The 18306-nt window shown below is 36.6% G+C and overlaps 1 protein-coding gene across 3 annotated transcripts in view; it reads left to right on the top strand.

The window, feature by feature from the left end:
• The window catches only part of trps1 (trichorhinophalangeal syndrome I), a 249010-nt gene that overhangs the window by 218704 nt on the left and 12000 nt on the right, over positions 1–18306 (top strand). For all 3 annotated transcript variants that reach the window (XM_062056517.1, XM_062056518.1, XM_062056515.1), the window contains exon 10: positions 15929–16051. In XM_062056517.1, the coding sequence (XP_061912501.1) occupies positions 15929–16051 (123 nt within the window). The remainder of the gene's footprint in view (positions 1–15928; positions 16052–18306) is intronic.

Raw genomic sequence — 18306 nt, 5'->3', positions numbered from 1 at the left:
TGAACTTTTATCTCCTCACTTCAAGAATAATATAGAGAGAGAGCAGATAACCAATAGGAGATCATTTATCCCCACTTGCTGCTGGTTACAAGTGGAGCCACAGCTGTTTTTTCCAACCCGCAAACTTGAGGTATTTAGTCCTTTTGAGATATCAATAACTTTCCTCTAATGTGATTTTTGAATGTTAAATCTTTTTAAACTTTTAAAATCTTTAAGTCAATTTTTTTTATTATTATTATTTAGATATTACATTTTTATAAGACTTTTTAGAGCACAGGTGCCAAACTCAAGGCCCGGGCGCCAGATCTGGCCCGCGGCATCATTTTATCTGGCCCGCAAACACCTGGAAATGATATGTGTCAATAAAGTACTTCGTATTTTCTCACTAAATGTAATAGATTTTTTTCATTTTGACAGAAAAAAATATATGTACTGCTTGAAAATGCATACCTTTTAAACTTTAATAGTATCCAATATTGCAACAAATATTACAGTATATTATCATACTTTCCAAACATGTTTTGTCTAAATAAAAATACTTAACTTTACAGCAAACTACCCATCAAATTAATAAAAAATGACAGTACATTTTTTGTTGTTCTTTACAGCATATAACTGTAAATTGAAAAAAAGTACTACCGTTTTTTGCGTCAAAATTCTGTTGATGGAGCTGCCAGTTTTTGACTGTAAAATATAAGAGGGTCTACTTAAAAAAAATATATATATATAATCAATGAAAATGTGTTTGACATCCCTGTTTTAGAGGGACCGTTTTGGCCGTATCGGTAAAATGTGTATGTTTTTTTTAAAGCATAAACTCTCATATGCTGTAAAAAAAAAAACAACAACTAATGAGTTTCTCACATAGTCAACCTTTACATTTTGGGTGGAAAATATTGCTGTTTTTGTTGCCTTTTGAAAAAGTCAGGGGTCTTATGACAAAATGGGCTCAAAACACTTTTTTAATTATATTAGATTAGATTAGGTTATGTATAAAACAAATATCCTAAATAAAAATTGACGTGTTACCACTACGACTGTTCTGCTGATATGGTCAGAGTGCAGAAGCGTTACCATTGTGACGTCATCCCACCCCGAATCTGCGGAAAGACCGTCAAAGAGGAATATTCAAAATGGCCGTCTAAAATTGCGGCATTTTGTGATGTTTAAATGATATTTTCACATACTTTGCGGATTGTAGAGACAATTGGGGATGGTTTAATGCAGTGGTCCCCAACCACCTGTCCGTGACGCATTTGCTACCGGGTCACACAGAAACAATAATTAATTTATAAACTACTGCGTTTTCTCCGACTTAAGTTTCGCCTGTCCCACTAAACACACCAATAAGTTTGTTAATAGATGTATATTACAACTCCTTTGTTATAGTACATGGGACAGTGCACATTAATGGTACATTTAAAATGTTAATGTGCCACAGCGTAGCCAAAGGCACATTTTTCATGCAATTTTTTTTGCTTTTTTTAATCTGCCACACGTAGAAAGCCGGTCTGTGAAAATAATGCATACATTAAACCGGTCCCAGGTGGAAAAAAGGTTGGGGAACCCTGGTTTAATGGATACAATAAACACAATTAAGCATATAGAGTGAACTTGTTTTCCATTCTACTGGTACTTTTAGGCCCTGTTTTCACTGTACACCGAATCAGATTTTTTTTACCCTAAAATGACACAGATCTGATTTTTTTTGCCAATCCAAACGCTCCAAAGTGCTTCAAATCTGATCTTTTCGCATCAGATTGAGGCTACATCAGGAGGTAGTCCAAATATGACCTTTGTTATTATTTTTATTAAATCAACATAAAAAACACAAGATACACTTAGAGTTAGTGCACCAACCCAAAACCCCTCCCCCCACCCCCATTTACACTCATTCACACTCATTCAAACAAAAGGGTTGTTTCCTTCTTTTTTATTAATATTCTGGTTCCTACAATATATATCAATGCAGTCTGCAAGGGATACAGTCCATGAAGCACACATGATTGTGTGTGCTGCTGGTCCACTAATTGTACTAACCTTTAACAGTTAATTTTACTAATTTTCATTAATTACAAGTTTCTATGTAACTGTTTTTTTTATATTATTTTAGTTTATTTTTTGTTCAAGAAAATTTTGTTTTGTTTTGTTTTAAATAAAGGACATTATCTTCACCAGACCAGGTTGTCAATGAAATTAGATTGTTTAAAGGGTTCTTAAAACCAGGTGCAGTCCAGATCATGTCCAGGTCGGGCTCAGCAACACACACCTCCATCTATGTACACTCAAATTAGGGAACACAACAACAGATTGCATATAATCTATAAACAAAATAAAATTGTCAAAAGTAGCATTTCAGAACTTCCCATCTATTTTTATGGTTTTTGGCATCATTATCGGTTTCAACCATTTAACTTTCTAAAGTAAAAAAATGCTGAATACATGTTTTAAAGAAAGTAATACTAAGTTAATATTTTTTTTTTCAAATGTTACTTCAGCCTAAATGCAATGCGACCCGTATGTGACTTTTTCATCAGTTTTGGGCGAGCTACGTCATTTGTGTGTGCGAGCAAAGCTGCAGCCCGCCAGCATAAGTGGATACTTCATCACAACATCCGGTTTCGTTGAGCAAAATCTATTCTCGACCGCATCATTTTTGCTGCATCACTAGTCTATAATGCTATATGAAATAAATGGATATATATAATTTTAATCTGAAGAAAGAGTTATTGTTGAAGGACTGGAATTGACTCTAGGGCGTATTTGCTTACATGTGAGTTGAAAAATAAAGCTAAAGTTGATCCACGCTGATGTCCGTGTTGCGACTTAACAGCCATTAAAAGATTAGAACCCTCCCAGATATATCACACTGTATATATACATTCATACATTGTATTACTCTCATTTATTTTCACCAAAAAACACTAATTTTAATGGTGCGCCGACCATATTTATAGTGGCAGAGGGGTTAGTGCGCCTGCTTCACAATACGAAGGTCCTGAGTAGTCGTGAGTTCAATCCTGGCCTCGGGATCTTTCTGTGTAGAGTTTGCATGTCCTCCCCGTGACTGCGAGAGTTCCCTCCGGGTACACCGGCTTCCTCCCACCTCCAGAGACATGCACCTGGGGATAGGCTGATTGGCAACACTAAAAAAAATTGGCCCTAATGCGTGAATGTGAGTGTGAATGTTGTCTGTCTATCTGTGTTGGCCCTGCGATGAGGTGGCAACTTGTCCAGGGTGTACCCCGCCTTCCGCCTGATTGTAGCTGAGATAGGCTCCAGCGCCCCCCGCCACCGCGAAGGGAATAAGCGGTAGAAAATAGATGGATGGATGGATGGACTTTTATTTTATTTTGTAATAGTAGTAGCAACGTCTTTGTTCATTTACGGAATCAGGTCAGCTTCCTTTGTTTTCACTTTATGGATTTGCGCATGCACGTGACGCAGAGGCCACATTGGGACTACATTGGGGCCTCTGCGCGTTCATACTGGAGTCTGATAGAGATCCTATTTTACTTGCAGTGTAAACAGCTGCAAAAAAAATCTGATTTCGAAAAAATTATATTTGGCCGACTTTGGCCTGCAGTGTAAATGTAGTTGAAGTTAACATAAAGAAACAAAAACAACTTGTAATTAAAAGCATGGCGAAAGAAAAAAAATCCAAAAATGGTTTGTTATCTATTTCATATTTGTGATTTTTATGACAGGTACAATGGAACCTAAGGGTATGAGTGAAACGTTTATTTTAAAGGTTTGTTTTTATGCCTGCTGTAGGACTATAGAGTCAGGTCACCTTTAGATCTTTTCAGTTGAGAAGCTGTTTAAACACACAAACACTTGATGGTTGGTAGCAGCTCTTTGGAGTGGGTGCTGTTCATCTGTTGGATTGGACCCAGATGTATGCATGGTGCTAAATAAGTGTGGCCAGTCGTTATCTAATAACCTCCCTGCACATATTCCTTTTACACGTCTGTGTATGTATGTGTGTGCGTGCGTGCGTGTGTGTGTGTGTGTGTGTGTGTGTGTCTGTGTGTGTGTTATGTGTGTGTATTGTGCAATAAAGAGTCCGATCCATGGTACGGGCTATTGGACTTGGCAGTATGGAATTTAGTTAATTCATTCAGCTGCTCTTCTAGCCTGATTAAATAATCGCTGATTTAAGGCAAGTGGTTTTGCGGGTGTATGCTCCCAAAGAAGGCTCGACTCGCTCTTTAAGTGAATCAAATGTAATTTCATTTGGAAACAAAAGCTTCTTTTTTTTTGTTTTTGTTTATTTCAGACGGCAGGGCGCCCCGACCTTTCTCTGTTGGATACAAATACTGAATTATCTTGTTTTTTACAAGCAGCTCCATATTTCTGCTGCGGTTCAGCAAAATAGTCGCACAGAATATTCAGATGTTGTACAAAAGCTAAGCTACATTGTGTTAAGAGCTTACCAATTATGTAATACTTGACTAGTCAGCAATAATTATTTTTCAATCAATCGACTTATTATTATTGCTTATATGATCTGCTTTACGTTTGAGGACTTTAACTCCATTTCCAAAGCTAATATCATAAATTGTGACAAGAGAAACATATATTACTAAATTATTAATGGTTTTGCTTGATTACATGAAGTACAAGAAAACAACATTAAGATTTTAATAAATTACTTGTCCACTATTACTAATAATATTTGTTGACAATTGTTTAATGTCAATTATGTTGACTAATCGTTGTAGACCTGTTGACAAGTGTTTTGCCATAAACATAATGTTAACAATAGCATTTGTGGTACAAGTTTAAGGTGTGTCATTTTCTTTATTTTTTGTATTTAAATATTTAGCACATAATTAGGTGAAAATAGTGACACACATTTCTCATAGAAACTGCAATGATAAAGAAATGCATTATGAAAAATTATAGAAACTTGACAAAAAAAACAGAAACAAAACACATTTCAACACCATCTTTAAATTGCATTCAGTAATCCCACGTGTATCGCTGTGAATTGGCGACTGTAGTAAATTAATTTCTGGAATGTAGGAATTATTCAATATTAATACAATATTTTCAAAATAGAGCCTACAAAACCGTGTTTACGTCCTTTATAACATTATTGAAGCCCTCTAGACATTAATTAACACCCTTTAGCCACATTTACACTCTTTTAATCCAATTTATTAATGCTGCCTGAGTCAATCAGTGGCCACGATACTGAACAGCTCTACTAATACTAATACTAATACTACCAATACTAGTACCGTAGTATTGATATTTTAATTTAATCAAAATTAGGGCTGTAACTAACGATTATTTTGATAGTCGATTAGTCGTCGACTATCTTAACAATTAGTCGACAAGTCAGATGATAAAGCGTCCACATATTTAAAGTCTCTAATTTTTCCATCAACTTCTAAATGCAGCTTAAGTTATTTTAAGCATGTGCTTACGAAAAACAAAGATGACTAATTCATTCAAAATATGTATTTATACTGTAACTCTGCTGCTCATTCAGCTGTTACTCAAATTAAAATGACTAATTTTAAAAGAAAGCAAAGTGCTAAACAATAAACATTGTATGTTTAAAAAAACAAACAAATTGGTAAAATAGCAGCAATGAAAACAAACAAAAAAAACCCACAAAATCTAACTTCCTCAAAAAAGAAAAGCATGTTGTGATGTTATAAGAAAGCTGCACATTGGTGTATTAAAGGTTGATTAACTCCTTGAACTTTTAGCACTCTAATAGACTCAATGTGTAGAATTGTATATTTGATTAGTTCTTAAAATATCGGCTATTTAATAGATTGTATGATTAATCTTATGATACCTCCACGCCTCTCTGTCTCTATGTGTAATTATATATTTTTTAAATGATAGATAGAGAATTCAATTAGGAGCATACAATATAAAAATACAGTAAACGACTGTATGTACTGTTAAGGTTAATATAAGACTCTAAACCAGGGGTGCACATTACGTCGATGGCGGAGGGTGTGTCAGTCGATTGCTAGCCAGGCATTAAAAAAATTGACCTAAAAATTAGCGATCATCAATCTTCAACAAGACGTCACTTTCGTCACTTAAATGAAATTCACAGCACCCAATGGTCTTATGAGAGGACGCTGGCTGCTGCGAGCTCATTATTAAGAAAAAATGACTTTTTTTCTCCTCCATTCGAAAATGTGGACATTATCAGCACTACAGTCTGATTCTGATCAATGCAAGTCATCAGAATCAGGTAATACACCAACTTATATTCTTGTCTTCATGAAAGAAAGAAATCTACATGCTTGTATTATCGTTAAAGACCTTTAACTTGTTAACAAACATGTCTCTTTCATAAATAAATAAATATAAATCATATATATATGAGTGAGGTAGATTCCCTCGACTTGGTCAATTAAAAAGTAGCTCGCCTGCAGAAGAAGTTTGGGCAACCCTGCTCTAAACTGTCCATAGGTTTGAATGGTTGACCAGTTCAGGGGAGTACCCTTCCTCTTGCCCCAAGTCAGCTTAGATAGGTTCCAGCTCACCTACAACCTAATGGATAGATGGATAGATGTGAAATACACTAATGCATGAATATACAACTTAGTAATTCTGTAAAAAAAAAAAAACAACAACAATATAATGGTATTATTATACATGTGACACTGTAGGTCGCCAGTAGCTTAGTCTTAGACCAACAACATTCAGCTCATGTTCATTCTTGCAATAAAGCTGCCACTGTGCAAGAGAATTGTGCGCACAAACTGACCGGGGCAGTAAATATCATTTTATTTGCAGAGCACCTCTGAGTAGATTGCACTCTTTGTATGCCTTTTTCGTCATGTGACTGATAGACAGGAAAATGAGCATGTCGGTCAGAGGTTTTGCAAAGCTCAGCAATAAACATGCTCTCTTCAAATGTCATCAAATTTGGGATTGGCTATATGGTCTGAAACCTATATTGTAATATACCTTGGAGCCTCTTGCGATAACAATATATATCACAATATATTTTGGGCATATAAATGATAATAGAACAGATTACAAATACTCCTAATTTAGCAGCTGCTATAGCGGTATCATGTCCAGTTGTATTATTTTGTCAAAACTGTTATTAATCTACTTTCTTTTACTGTTAATATGTGGTTACTTTCTGTTGTAACATGATTATATCTACACTTCTGTTAAAATATAATAAGCACGTATTCTTCTGTAGTTTTGGGCGATACTTACATTTGAGTATCAACCCAATACTAAGTAGTTAAAGGGGCAGTACTAGTCGTACCACTGTCGTACCACTGTCATACCACTATCATGAAATAAATTACATTTTTGATGACAATTGAAATCTGACCATATGATTTTGTTTGGAAATATTTACATTCCCCCATTACCTTACAACATTTATAATAAAGTCAATAGTGCAAAAAAATTAAATACTATATATATATATATATATATATATATATATATATATATATATATATATATATATATATATATATATATATATATATATATATATACAGTACAGGCCAAAAGTTTGGACACACATTCTTATTTAATGTGTTTCCTTTGTTTTCATGACTATTTGCATTGTAGATTGTCACTGAAGGCATCACAACTATGAATGAACACGTGGAGTTATGTACTTAACAAAAAAAGGTGAAATAACTGAAAACATGTTTTATATTGTAGTTTCTTCAAAATAGCCACCCTTTGCTCTGATTACTTTTTCGCACACTCTTGGCATTCTCTCGATGAGCTTCAAGAGGTAGTCACCTGAAATGGTTTTCACTTCACAGGGGTGTTTGAAGCTCATCGAGAGAATGCCAAGAGTGTGCAAAGCAGTAATCAGAGCAAAGGGTGGCTATTTTGAAGAAACTAGAATATAAAACATGTTTTTTTTGTTATTTCACCTTTTTTTGTTAAGTGCATAACTCCACATGTGTTCATTCATAGTTTTGATGCCTTCAGTGACAATCTACAATGTAAATAGTCATGAAAATAAAGAAAACACATTGAATGAGGAGAAGGTGTGTCCAAACGTTTGGCCTGTACTGTAAATACTGGTATATTTTATAAAGACATATGTATTCCAGACAATACCGCCATACAAATATATTAAATCCTTAATGACTTGAGGCGGAAGTCTCTCTGCTCATTCTGTCTGCACTGGGTGTCGTGGTCCCTCCTCCACGCACAGTCAGGCGGTGTCAGAGCTGCGCTATCAACATAAACTCCAGTACGAGGAGTGTGTGAACCATATCTGTCAACCTTCCCGTTTTTGCCGGGAAATCAATATTTTGTCCTTTTTCCAAGCGTCTTGCCAATTTCGTTTCCTCCCCGGATTTTGCTCTCAATGGAAAAAAAGAGTACTTAGCAGTATTGCCAGCAATCGGGTCCGTTTGACGGCAACACTCGGTTATCACTCGGGGCAACACGCCATCATGACAGCGGCGTGGCCAGTTGCAATTTATGTGAGTCGAGCAAATCAACAACACAAGAGGGATGGATGCACTTAAAAACGATGAAAAAGACCGTTTCTGCCAAAATACACCTTTGTGGAAACAGATATGTTCCTAGTTGCTATGGTATGAAAAAAAAAGATTTAAAAAACTGCCAGAAATAATGAATGTATTATACAGTACGAGCTTCCCAGTCACTTTGCACAAGAAGCACTGCCACACCAAATGTATACATAATCTGAAAGGGTATTTTATTTAGCTGCAGTGGCAATATTGTCACCTGCCACACAGCATCCTGCAGTTGACAGCTTGGTTTTCCGGGCTTAAATTACAGAATGTGTTTTTTCACTGAAATACTGCAGTTTGTAATGGCTTAGTGCAAGGATACATACTGTAAGTGTTTTACATCCCACTATTGTCAAATGTAGATTATTTTCAAGTTGAGTTGAGTTTGAGTTTATTTGGAACATGCATGGGACATCACAATTTCCAGTTCCTCTATTCAACATGTTCGAAAAGGAGTAGAAAGAAGCAGAGCTCATGTAATCCTACCCCTTTTCCTTTACATAGCAGTTGATAAAATGTTTGTTCACTTCCTGTTCTCAATTTATTCACAATATACTCCATAAGTAATAACAATAAAAATACATAAATAATAATTAGTGAAGTAAATTATATTTCATATGGTGAGATGAGTAAGATTATCTAGAAAATGAATGGATGGATGAAATAAATTCAGAATGTTTATCGCGGTTCTTCTTCTTTGTACTTTGTAAACACTTTAAGTTTGAAGAGTTTCTTGAAGTGTGATCATATTAGTACATTGTTTGATTTCTTTGCGTAATCCATTCCATGATTTAATTCCACATACTGATATACTGAAGGTTAAGTGTTTTACGTGCGTACAAATGTTTTAAATTACATTACTGCTGATGTCCTCTTAAACCAGGGACTTTATTTGTGTTTTTGTTATCAGCTGAGAAATTGAGCATAGCTAAAGGTTTGTTTTAAAGAAGATTGAAGATTACACTCTACTATTCTTATATTTTTCAAGGCGTTTTAATATTTGTATGTGCATGAAACTTTAACATTTCCAGAAATTTACTCATGTTATGTACTTGGGTTTGCCTTTGTTTATATTCACCTTCCGTATATATATTGCGATATATATCGTATATTGGTATTCAGCCAAAATATTTTGGGATATGAGTTTTGCTCCATACCGCCCAGCCCTAGGCTATTCTTTCTTGAGTTTGAAAAACAACAAAAAAATAATGGTCATTAACCTGATTAAAAAATTTTAAAAAAAAGTACCACTGATAGCCACACACACACACTGTGTGTGGTGAAATTACCCTCAGCATTTGACCCATCCCCTTGTTCCACCCCCTGGGAGGTGAGGGGAGCAGTGAGCAGCAGCAGTGGCCGCGCTCTGCAATCATTTTGGTGATTTAACCCCCAATTCCAGCCCTTGATGCTGAGTGCCAAGCAGGGAGGTAATGGGTTCCATTTTTATAGTCTTTGGTATGACTCGGCGGGGGTTTGAACTCACAACCTACAGATCTCAGGGCGGACACTCTAACCACTGAGCATATTTCCTCTTGTTGCCCACAAGATGGCGGCATAGTTGCAGCAATATACCATCATATAATTAAAATAAAGTCGGAGGCACCCTGCGGGCCAGATTTTAAACTTGTGACGTCTCGCGGGCCAAAATGACCACGCCGGCGGGCTGCACTTGGGCCACAGGCCGTAGTTTGGACACCCCTGTTGTAAAATAAAGTGATAAGATAGAAACATTAAAAAAAGATTAAAACTACAATCAAACAGACAGTGCCTCATGTCTATTTAGATTCAACTCAACTTTGCCTCCTTAAACCCTTTTTTATTAGCAGGATGTTTGTAAAGAATGCAATTTCCTTCTTCATCTTGTGTTTGTGTGTGTGTGTGTGTGTGTGTGTGTGTGTGTGTGTGTGTGTGTGTGTGTGTGTGTGTGTGTGTGTGTGTGTGTGTGTGTGTGTGTGTGTGTGTGTGTGTGTGTGTGTGTGTGTGTGTGTGTGTGTGTGTGTGTGTGTGTGTGTGTGTGAGGTGCAAATGGAATGGCATCATAGGCAGCTAAAAAATAGGCGTCATTTACACCCTGAGAGCTAATTATAAGGCACCACCTCGTCCTCATGCTGAGGTGAGTAAGCAAGTATCAGCGAGGTATCGGGTGACACCTACATGGATCCATAGTATTTCTGGAATAATTGCACATTTGCACTTTTCCCCCCGCCTACAACTCTTCTCCTTTTTGTGGCAAAATCCTTCATTTCTTTTATTTGAGGTCCACACGCAAACATTACAAAGATGCGCTCCTAGTGTGTGTGTGTGTGTGTGTTCATCCTCCAATTTCGAGGAACATATGCGAGTAATTTGGAGATGCTAAATAGTGACGACAGACATATTGTTGAGCTTGCAGGCTAACACAGCACTTGAGCTGGGAGAGGAAGTGTACATCAATCAATCACCTGGCTCTGTCTCGCTACATGTGGGGACCGTATGGTGTGCACGCTCCCTCCAAAGACACACACACACTACACACACACACATTGTTGGCGTGTCGGAGAGAAACACAAGTACCATAAAGAATCCAATATTAGCCGTGCGGTGTTTGTTCCATACAGCATGTTTGAAGCAGGATGTTTTAATCATACCCGCTGGCTCTCTCCAGTAAATAAACACTTCTTAGCTTGATCCTCTTTCTCTTTTTCAAATATTTCAACCCTTGCATTTAGTTGGTGGTCAGTGTGTTGTTTGTCTTTTTAGATATGCAGTAAGAAAGTTGCCAGTGCCAAACAAAGATTGTTACTATGGTGACATTACACAATTTTTACTCCTGAACCCCTGCACAGAATATGAGTGAAAATGTATCAAAACATGTACCCTTACTGGGTTGCATGAACTGTTCTTTTTCAGACAAATACACCACATTGTGACACTGTTTTTACGCTCCGTAAGTGGGTCTGACTTGAGATTTCTCTAAATTACCACATTTAGCTGACTGACAGGCAAATATGTGTAAAATATAAACAAGATAGGTTTGAAAAACATCGCCACCATCCATCAAAATACTTACTTTTAGAAACTACAGTAATTGTCTACAGCAGGGTTTCTGAATCTGTTTGACTTCTGGGCCAAACGTTTCCACTACAGAGGTGCCTGGGGCCCACTCATATATTAACACTAAATTAGTAATCTTTTATTCTTGATTTTAATCATATTCAATAATTATATCTAACCTATGGTTACTGCAGCGTTGTTTCGGTGGACAGAGTCTTTTAGTTGGCCGAATTTTCGGTACATCACTACTAGGGATGTCCGATAATATTGGACTGCCGATATTATCGGCCGATAAATGCTTTAAAATGTAATATCGGAAATTATCGGTATCGGTTTCAAAAATATCGGTATTGGTTTCAAAAAGTAAAATTTATGACTTTTTAAAACGCCACTGTGTACACGGACATAGGGAGAAGTACAGAGCGCCAATAAACCTTAAAGGCACTGCCTTTGCGTGCCGGACAAGTCACATAATATCTACGGCTTTTCACACACTCACAAGTGAATGCAACGCATACTTGGTCAACAGCCATACAAGTCACACTGAGGGTAGCCGTATAAACAACTTTAACACTGTGACAAATATGCGCCACACTGTGAACCCACACCAAACAAGAATGACAAACACATTTCAGGAGAACATCCGCACCATAACACAACATAAACACAACAGAACAAATACCCAGAACCCCTTGCAGCACTAACTCTTACAGGACGCTACAATGTACCCCCCCCCCCCCCCCCACCTCAACCTCCTAATGCTCTCTCAGGGAGAGCATCTCCCAAATTCCAAGCTGCTGTTTTGAGGCATGTTAAAAAAAAATAATGCACTTTGTGACTTAAATAATAAATATGGCAGTGCCATGTTGGCACTTTTTTCCATAACTTGAGTTGAAGTTGTTCTCTTATTTTGGAAAACCTTGTTACATTGTTTAATGCATCCAGCGGGGCATCACAACAAAATTAGGCATAATCATGTGTTAATTTCACAACTGTACAGTATATATTGGTATCAGTTGATATCGGTATCGGTAATTAAGAGTTGGACAATATCGGAATATCGTATATCGGCAAAAAAGCCATTATCGGACATCCCTATATTTTATGCATATATTGATAGTGATGAATTATAATGTTCAATCTTGTTATTTCTTATTTTTTCATGTGCTTTACAGTGTTTTTAAACACTTTCCTAATGTTTTGTGTAGACCCCATTATCGGACATCTCTAATCACTACTCAATAGTGTCCAAACAATAGGCTATACAGTATATTCATTCATACAATATATTACTATATTTGTTTTCATGCATAACAAAAACAAAAACCTTATTTTTATGGTATTACTGCTTTTACATTCCCTTAGCGGGCCACCACGCTCAGGAAACACTGCGGTTACTATGGGTGCTGAAAAGGAGATTCATACATGAATACTGATTATTTAATGTAATTCTAAATTGATTCATACTTTCAATGAAATGTTTTGGGGGTTTTTAATCAATCAAAAAAAACATAAAGGTCATCTCTGCGCTTACTGGCTGCACTTTTAGGGTTTTATCGTAGTTTTAAATAATATATTGTGAAAAGCGGTTTGAATAGAGAATCGTGTTGAATTGATTCTGAATTGAATTGTCACCCCACAAATTGGAATCGAATCATGAATTGTTGTAAGACTCACATCCCTAAAGATTATGCAAACAATGTTTTGTTCATTTCAACAATTTTCCCTAAAATACACATCGAGGCTATACAGTGTTTCAACCTATTACTCGATTGATCAAACAAATTAATGTATACATTACTCGATTACTAAAATAATCAATACCTGAAGCCCTGGATATGTGCACAACAAGTCCGGAAAGTCCTTAAAAAGTGATTGATTTTGGCCATGGAAAAGGTGTACGAAGCCTGTTTTAGACAATTGTATGTATAAAAGGTCCACAATTAGTGACCTCTGACCTCACCGTTTTGTGAGCAACCTTTCTTTCATTTTCACTTCCATTGCTTTTATCTTCCTGGTGCATCATGATTAGATCAGAAATATGTAGTTATAAGTCATATGTGAGTGTCAGTCTGCACGCTATAAACTTCTGCTTTAATAACAAATTGGCAAGAGAACGAGGGGAAGAAGAAGAACAAGAAAATCGTAGCAGTGCCGTACCCACTGGGCCCATCTGCTGTAAGCTGGCAGCAGCCAAACCAAAAACAGATGCCTGTTGGAAGTTCTGTTGTGGCTCCATCTGAGAGTCCAAAAGACTGCTTTTTGTTGAAAAGCTGAAATGTTTTTTTTCGAGCGCGCTCACCGGCTGCTCCAAGCCCCAAAAAAGTAAGCTGGGCTCTGTCAGGAACATGGAACAAGAAGTTGGCAGCGTTGAAAGGAGAAGGTCCCGGCGGACGGTCCACCAGGGAGGCATGGAGGAGGAGGAGGAGGAGGGTGGAACTGGCTGTGAGAGGAAACAACAAGAGAATGCCAAAGATGGCTGACACAAAAACGGTCGATTGGGGATTTTATGGGACGCCATTCAAAGTGATTAGGTGTGCTGCTACATTGTGTTGTAACGGTCTTTTCATAAATCCAAATAAAAGAAGATAAAACATGAAATTGAAGAGAATCAGTTCGAAGAGGGATGCCTTTGTTCTAAAGTGGCACATCGCGAAGGTGGCGACCTGCGGGACCACAGACTTAATGGGATGGAGAAATGCTGTGATTGGCTCATTACTGTGATGGAGCACGTTGCCACGGCAATTGGCCTTTCGCCTCAACCCCTCATCCTTAGTTTCCTATACACTGCAATGTTTTAGTATTAACATGAACTCAAATTAATGATTCATTATCAGCATTAGTACACAAATACAAGTCTCCGCAACTCCACTAAAACTTTCTGATCTTTAACCGCGAACAGGTCATTTTGATATCCTCACTCAGTTATGTATTTGTTCCCATGGACGGCTTCCATCTTTCATGTCAGAAAAATATTTTGTTGCATGCTTCGAATGGGGAAAAAAGTGGCACCATTCAGTGAATAAAATACTTTCTAAAAAAATGTACTTCACATCTTTATTTGAAGTAAATGCGGTAATGTTTTTAATATTGTTGGTCCCTGTGAACATGTGTTACTTTGTGTGTGGCTATACCATTTTGGGCTCATTCAACCCTCAGGGGACAAAGGCTGACTTTTTGTCCTTTCTGTAAATTTTTGCTGTACTTAATTCCATTATACAAGATTTTTCCGAAGAGGGTTTTATCATTTAAATTTTAAAATGTCAATGTCCAATTATTTCACAGGTATACATTAGCAGTTATTTGACAGTTATTTTCAAAGACCATAACAACATTTTGTATATATCAGTTATTTTCAAAGGCCATAACAAGTACATAACTCCACATGTGTTCATTCATAGTTTTGATGCCTTCAGTGACAAGTCATGAAAATAAAGAAAACCCATTGAATGAGAAGGTGTGTCCAAACGTTTGGCCTGTACTGTATGTATACATACATATATACACTGAAGTATACATGTATACGTACATATATACACATATGTATGTATATATGCATATAAAAGTATATATGCATGTACATACATGTATAATGGTATGTATATATATTCAAAAATTTCAAAAAACTTAAATCTTAAACAAAACATTCAAAAAAAATTCCTGACCCTTTTTAAAATCTTCTGCGATAATGTCACAGGTTTAAATTAGTAAAATAACTCGTTATGGAAATTTATACTAATAAAAAATTGACATTTTCTGATCAAAAGGCCTTTAAAAGGGTCAAAATAAAATAGAATAAAAATGTTAAGATTTTTTTTTTTTAATTTGAGTAAAAAAAAAGAATGTTTTTCATTGAATTAATACATTTATTCAATTTAGATGTATGAATGTATTTTATAAAATGTTTTTACACCCTTCAAAAACTTGAGGACTTTTATACAACGACATCCTCGGTACAGAGCCCACATACGGGCAAGGAAAACTCACCCCAGTGGGACGTCAATGTGAATGCCAATGAGAAACCTTGGAGAGGACCGCATATGTGGGTAACCCCCCAGCCCTTTGAGACACTTGTGATTTAGGGCTATATAAATAAACATTGATTGATTGATTGATTGATGTTCTGTTTGGCTTTGAAGATAGTTACAATCCAATGTTCCCAGAGGGTTAAAAAAAAAACATATATGATAATTCTATAATATAAAAATAAATGTTCTGGAAATAATTTCACCTATATTCACTGAACAAAGCCAAAATAGCTTGGAAAAATGCAATTAATGGCACAAAATGTCCCCAGGATTTCAAAAGGGTTATTGAGTGTCTTTTGATTGTCATGATTTTGACTCTGTTTACACTCTCGCATGTTGTTGTTGTCCCTCCAGAGGCGACGAGGCAGCGGGGTCTTTTGTGCCAACTGTCTGACCACCAAGACGTCGCTGTGGAGGAAGAACGCCAACGGGGGCTACGTCTGCAATGCCTGCGGGCTGTACCAGAAGCTGCACTCGGTAAGTGGCGTCCACATTGTTACCATCCAGCAATGCTCGCAGCGATGGGGCTTTTAGCTCTCATACATTAGATATCATGACACCACTTTAGCACGACACCTGTAACCCGCTGATAGATCCAACAAAAGGATCTACAACATAGCTATCAAAGAACAAGAATGGGGTACATCCGATACTTGGTGGAGAGGCGTCTTTTTGCACATTTCTCACCATTCTTTCTCGACCAATCAACAGGCGACAGAGTGGTTATTTTCTTAAGATAAACCAGACTGGTAGAATAGACAAATGTGGCTCAATAGATTGACAGTATCAAAGTAAAAGAGCAAGTGAATATACTCTATGGCGCCCCCTATGGATTGTAGTAAAAATGCTTTGTTCGACATGCTAGCACACATGTAATACAGATATCCTCAAAGTTTTATCAACATTAGACAATTAGTTACTACCGTATTTTTCGGACTATAAGTCGCACCGGCCGAAAATGCATGATAAAGAAGGAAAAAAACATATATAAGTCGCACTGGAGTATAAGTCACATTTTTGGGGGAAATGTATTTGATAAAACCCAACACCAAGAATAGACATTTGAAAGGCAATTTAAAATAAATAAAGAATAGTGAACAACAGGCTGAATAAGTGTACGTTATATGACGCATAAATAACCAACTGAGAACGTGCCTGGTATGTTAACGTAACATATTATGGTAAGAGTCATTCAAATAACTATAACATATAGAACATGCTATACGTTTACCAAACAATCTGTCACTCCTAATCGCTAAATCCGATGAAATCTTACACGTCTAGTATCTTACGTGAATGAGCTAACTAATATTATTTGATATTTTACGGTAATGTGTTAATAATTTCACACATACTGTAAGTCGCTCCTGAGTATAAGTCGCACCCCCGGCCAAACTATGAAAAAAACTGTGACTTATAGTCCGAAAAATACGGTAAGTTAATACATTGTTTTGCTCGTTGGCAGCCATGTCCCAATCCAATATTGATATCGGATATCAGGGGAAGAAAAACGACAACAAAAAACAAGTATCTGATCAATAAAAGCAGGTCTGTAGCACGTTTACTTTTGAAAAGCTGGAAAGGCTGTTAACATCTAAATGCCTTCTAAAAAGCACACATTTGCACTTTTCTTCTATTTTAGTGAAGTCATTTACTAAAGGTGAACATGGTAGGCTATAGGTTACAAGGCGCGTGCAGCTACTCACCAGCTGAGCACACAATAGCCCACAAGCTAGTTATACGTAATAAGTAATACTTAATTGAACAAAATTGTTGCTGAGATAGGCTCCAGCACCCATCGCGACTCCGAAAGGGACAAGCGGTAGAAAATGGATGGATGTCTGTTGTCTAAAACAGCACATTTGTCGATATAAACAAGTATCAAATAATACACAATCTCCAAGGCATAAGCATTGTAGAAAGTATTCAGTAACAAACGTTTCCGCATAGTTTCCACATAACTTATTGAGTTATGAGCTTAATGAATTGTTGTGACCATTAGGTGTCGCTAAAAACAATTACCATTCCACTTTAACTTAAAGACAGCATAAGTCCATTCCAAACTAAGGATTTGTATTGTTTACATTTAACCAATACTTTTACTTAAGGATCTAGCGTTAAACGGTATTCATGATAACCGTGACATGAAATGTTCATATCGTTACAGCCCTACTCGTACCAAATTGGTACTTTAAAATCAGTGCCGAAAAACATTGCAGGTTTTTTTTTTAAACAATGGCCAGCCAACGCCTTTTTATTTCAATTACATTTTGTGACATTCTAGTTGAACAGACTTGTAATTTAAATACTTAGATCATATAAATGAAATGATTACTAAGTATCACATTCAAAAAGAAGAAATAAAACCCTACACAAATTGTCCTAATTTTTGCATAAATACAGAACATAGAACAAGTCATGAATCCACAGGAGTAGAGGAGCTCGCTTACACAAACATATACAGTCATGACTGTATATGATACAGTGGAACCTCGATTTACGAACTTGAGCAGGGATCAAAAATCGAAAAGTCATATAGTGAAATAAATGTCTCCATAAGAAACGTTGTAAACATGAATAATGGGTTCCACCCTCGACAAACATCCCTATTTTACTAAGGGATTGTACACTTTGAACTCGGGTTGTCCCGATACCAATATTTTGGTACCGGTACAAAAAATTTATTTTGATACTTTTTGATACTTTTCTAAATAAAGGGGACCACAAAAAAT

This window comes from Entelurus aequoreus, linkage group LG08, assembly GCF_033978785.1.
Source record: "Entelurus aequoreus isolate RoL-2023_Sb linkage group LG08, RoL_Eaeq_v1.1, whole genome shotgun sequence".
NCBI classification, from domain to species: Eukaryota; Metazoa; Chordata; class Actinopteri; order Syngnathiformes; family Syngnathidae; genus Entelurus; species Entelurus aequoreus.
The sequence above is the reverse complement of the archived record's forward strand: the minus strand, read 5'-3'. Positions and strand labels throughout refer to the sequence as shown.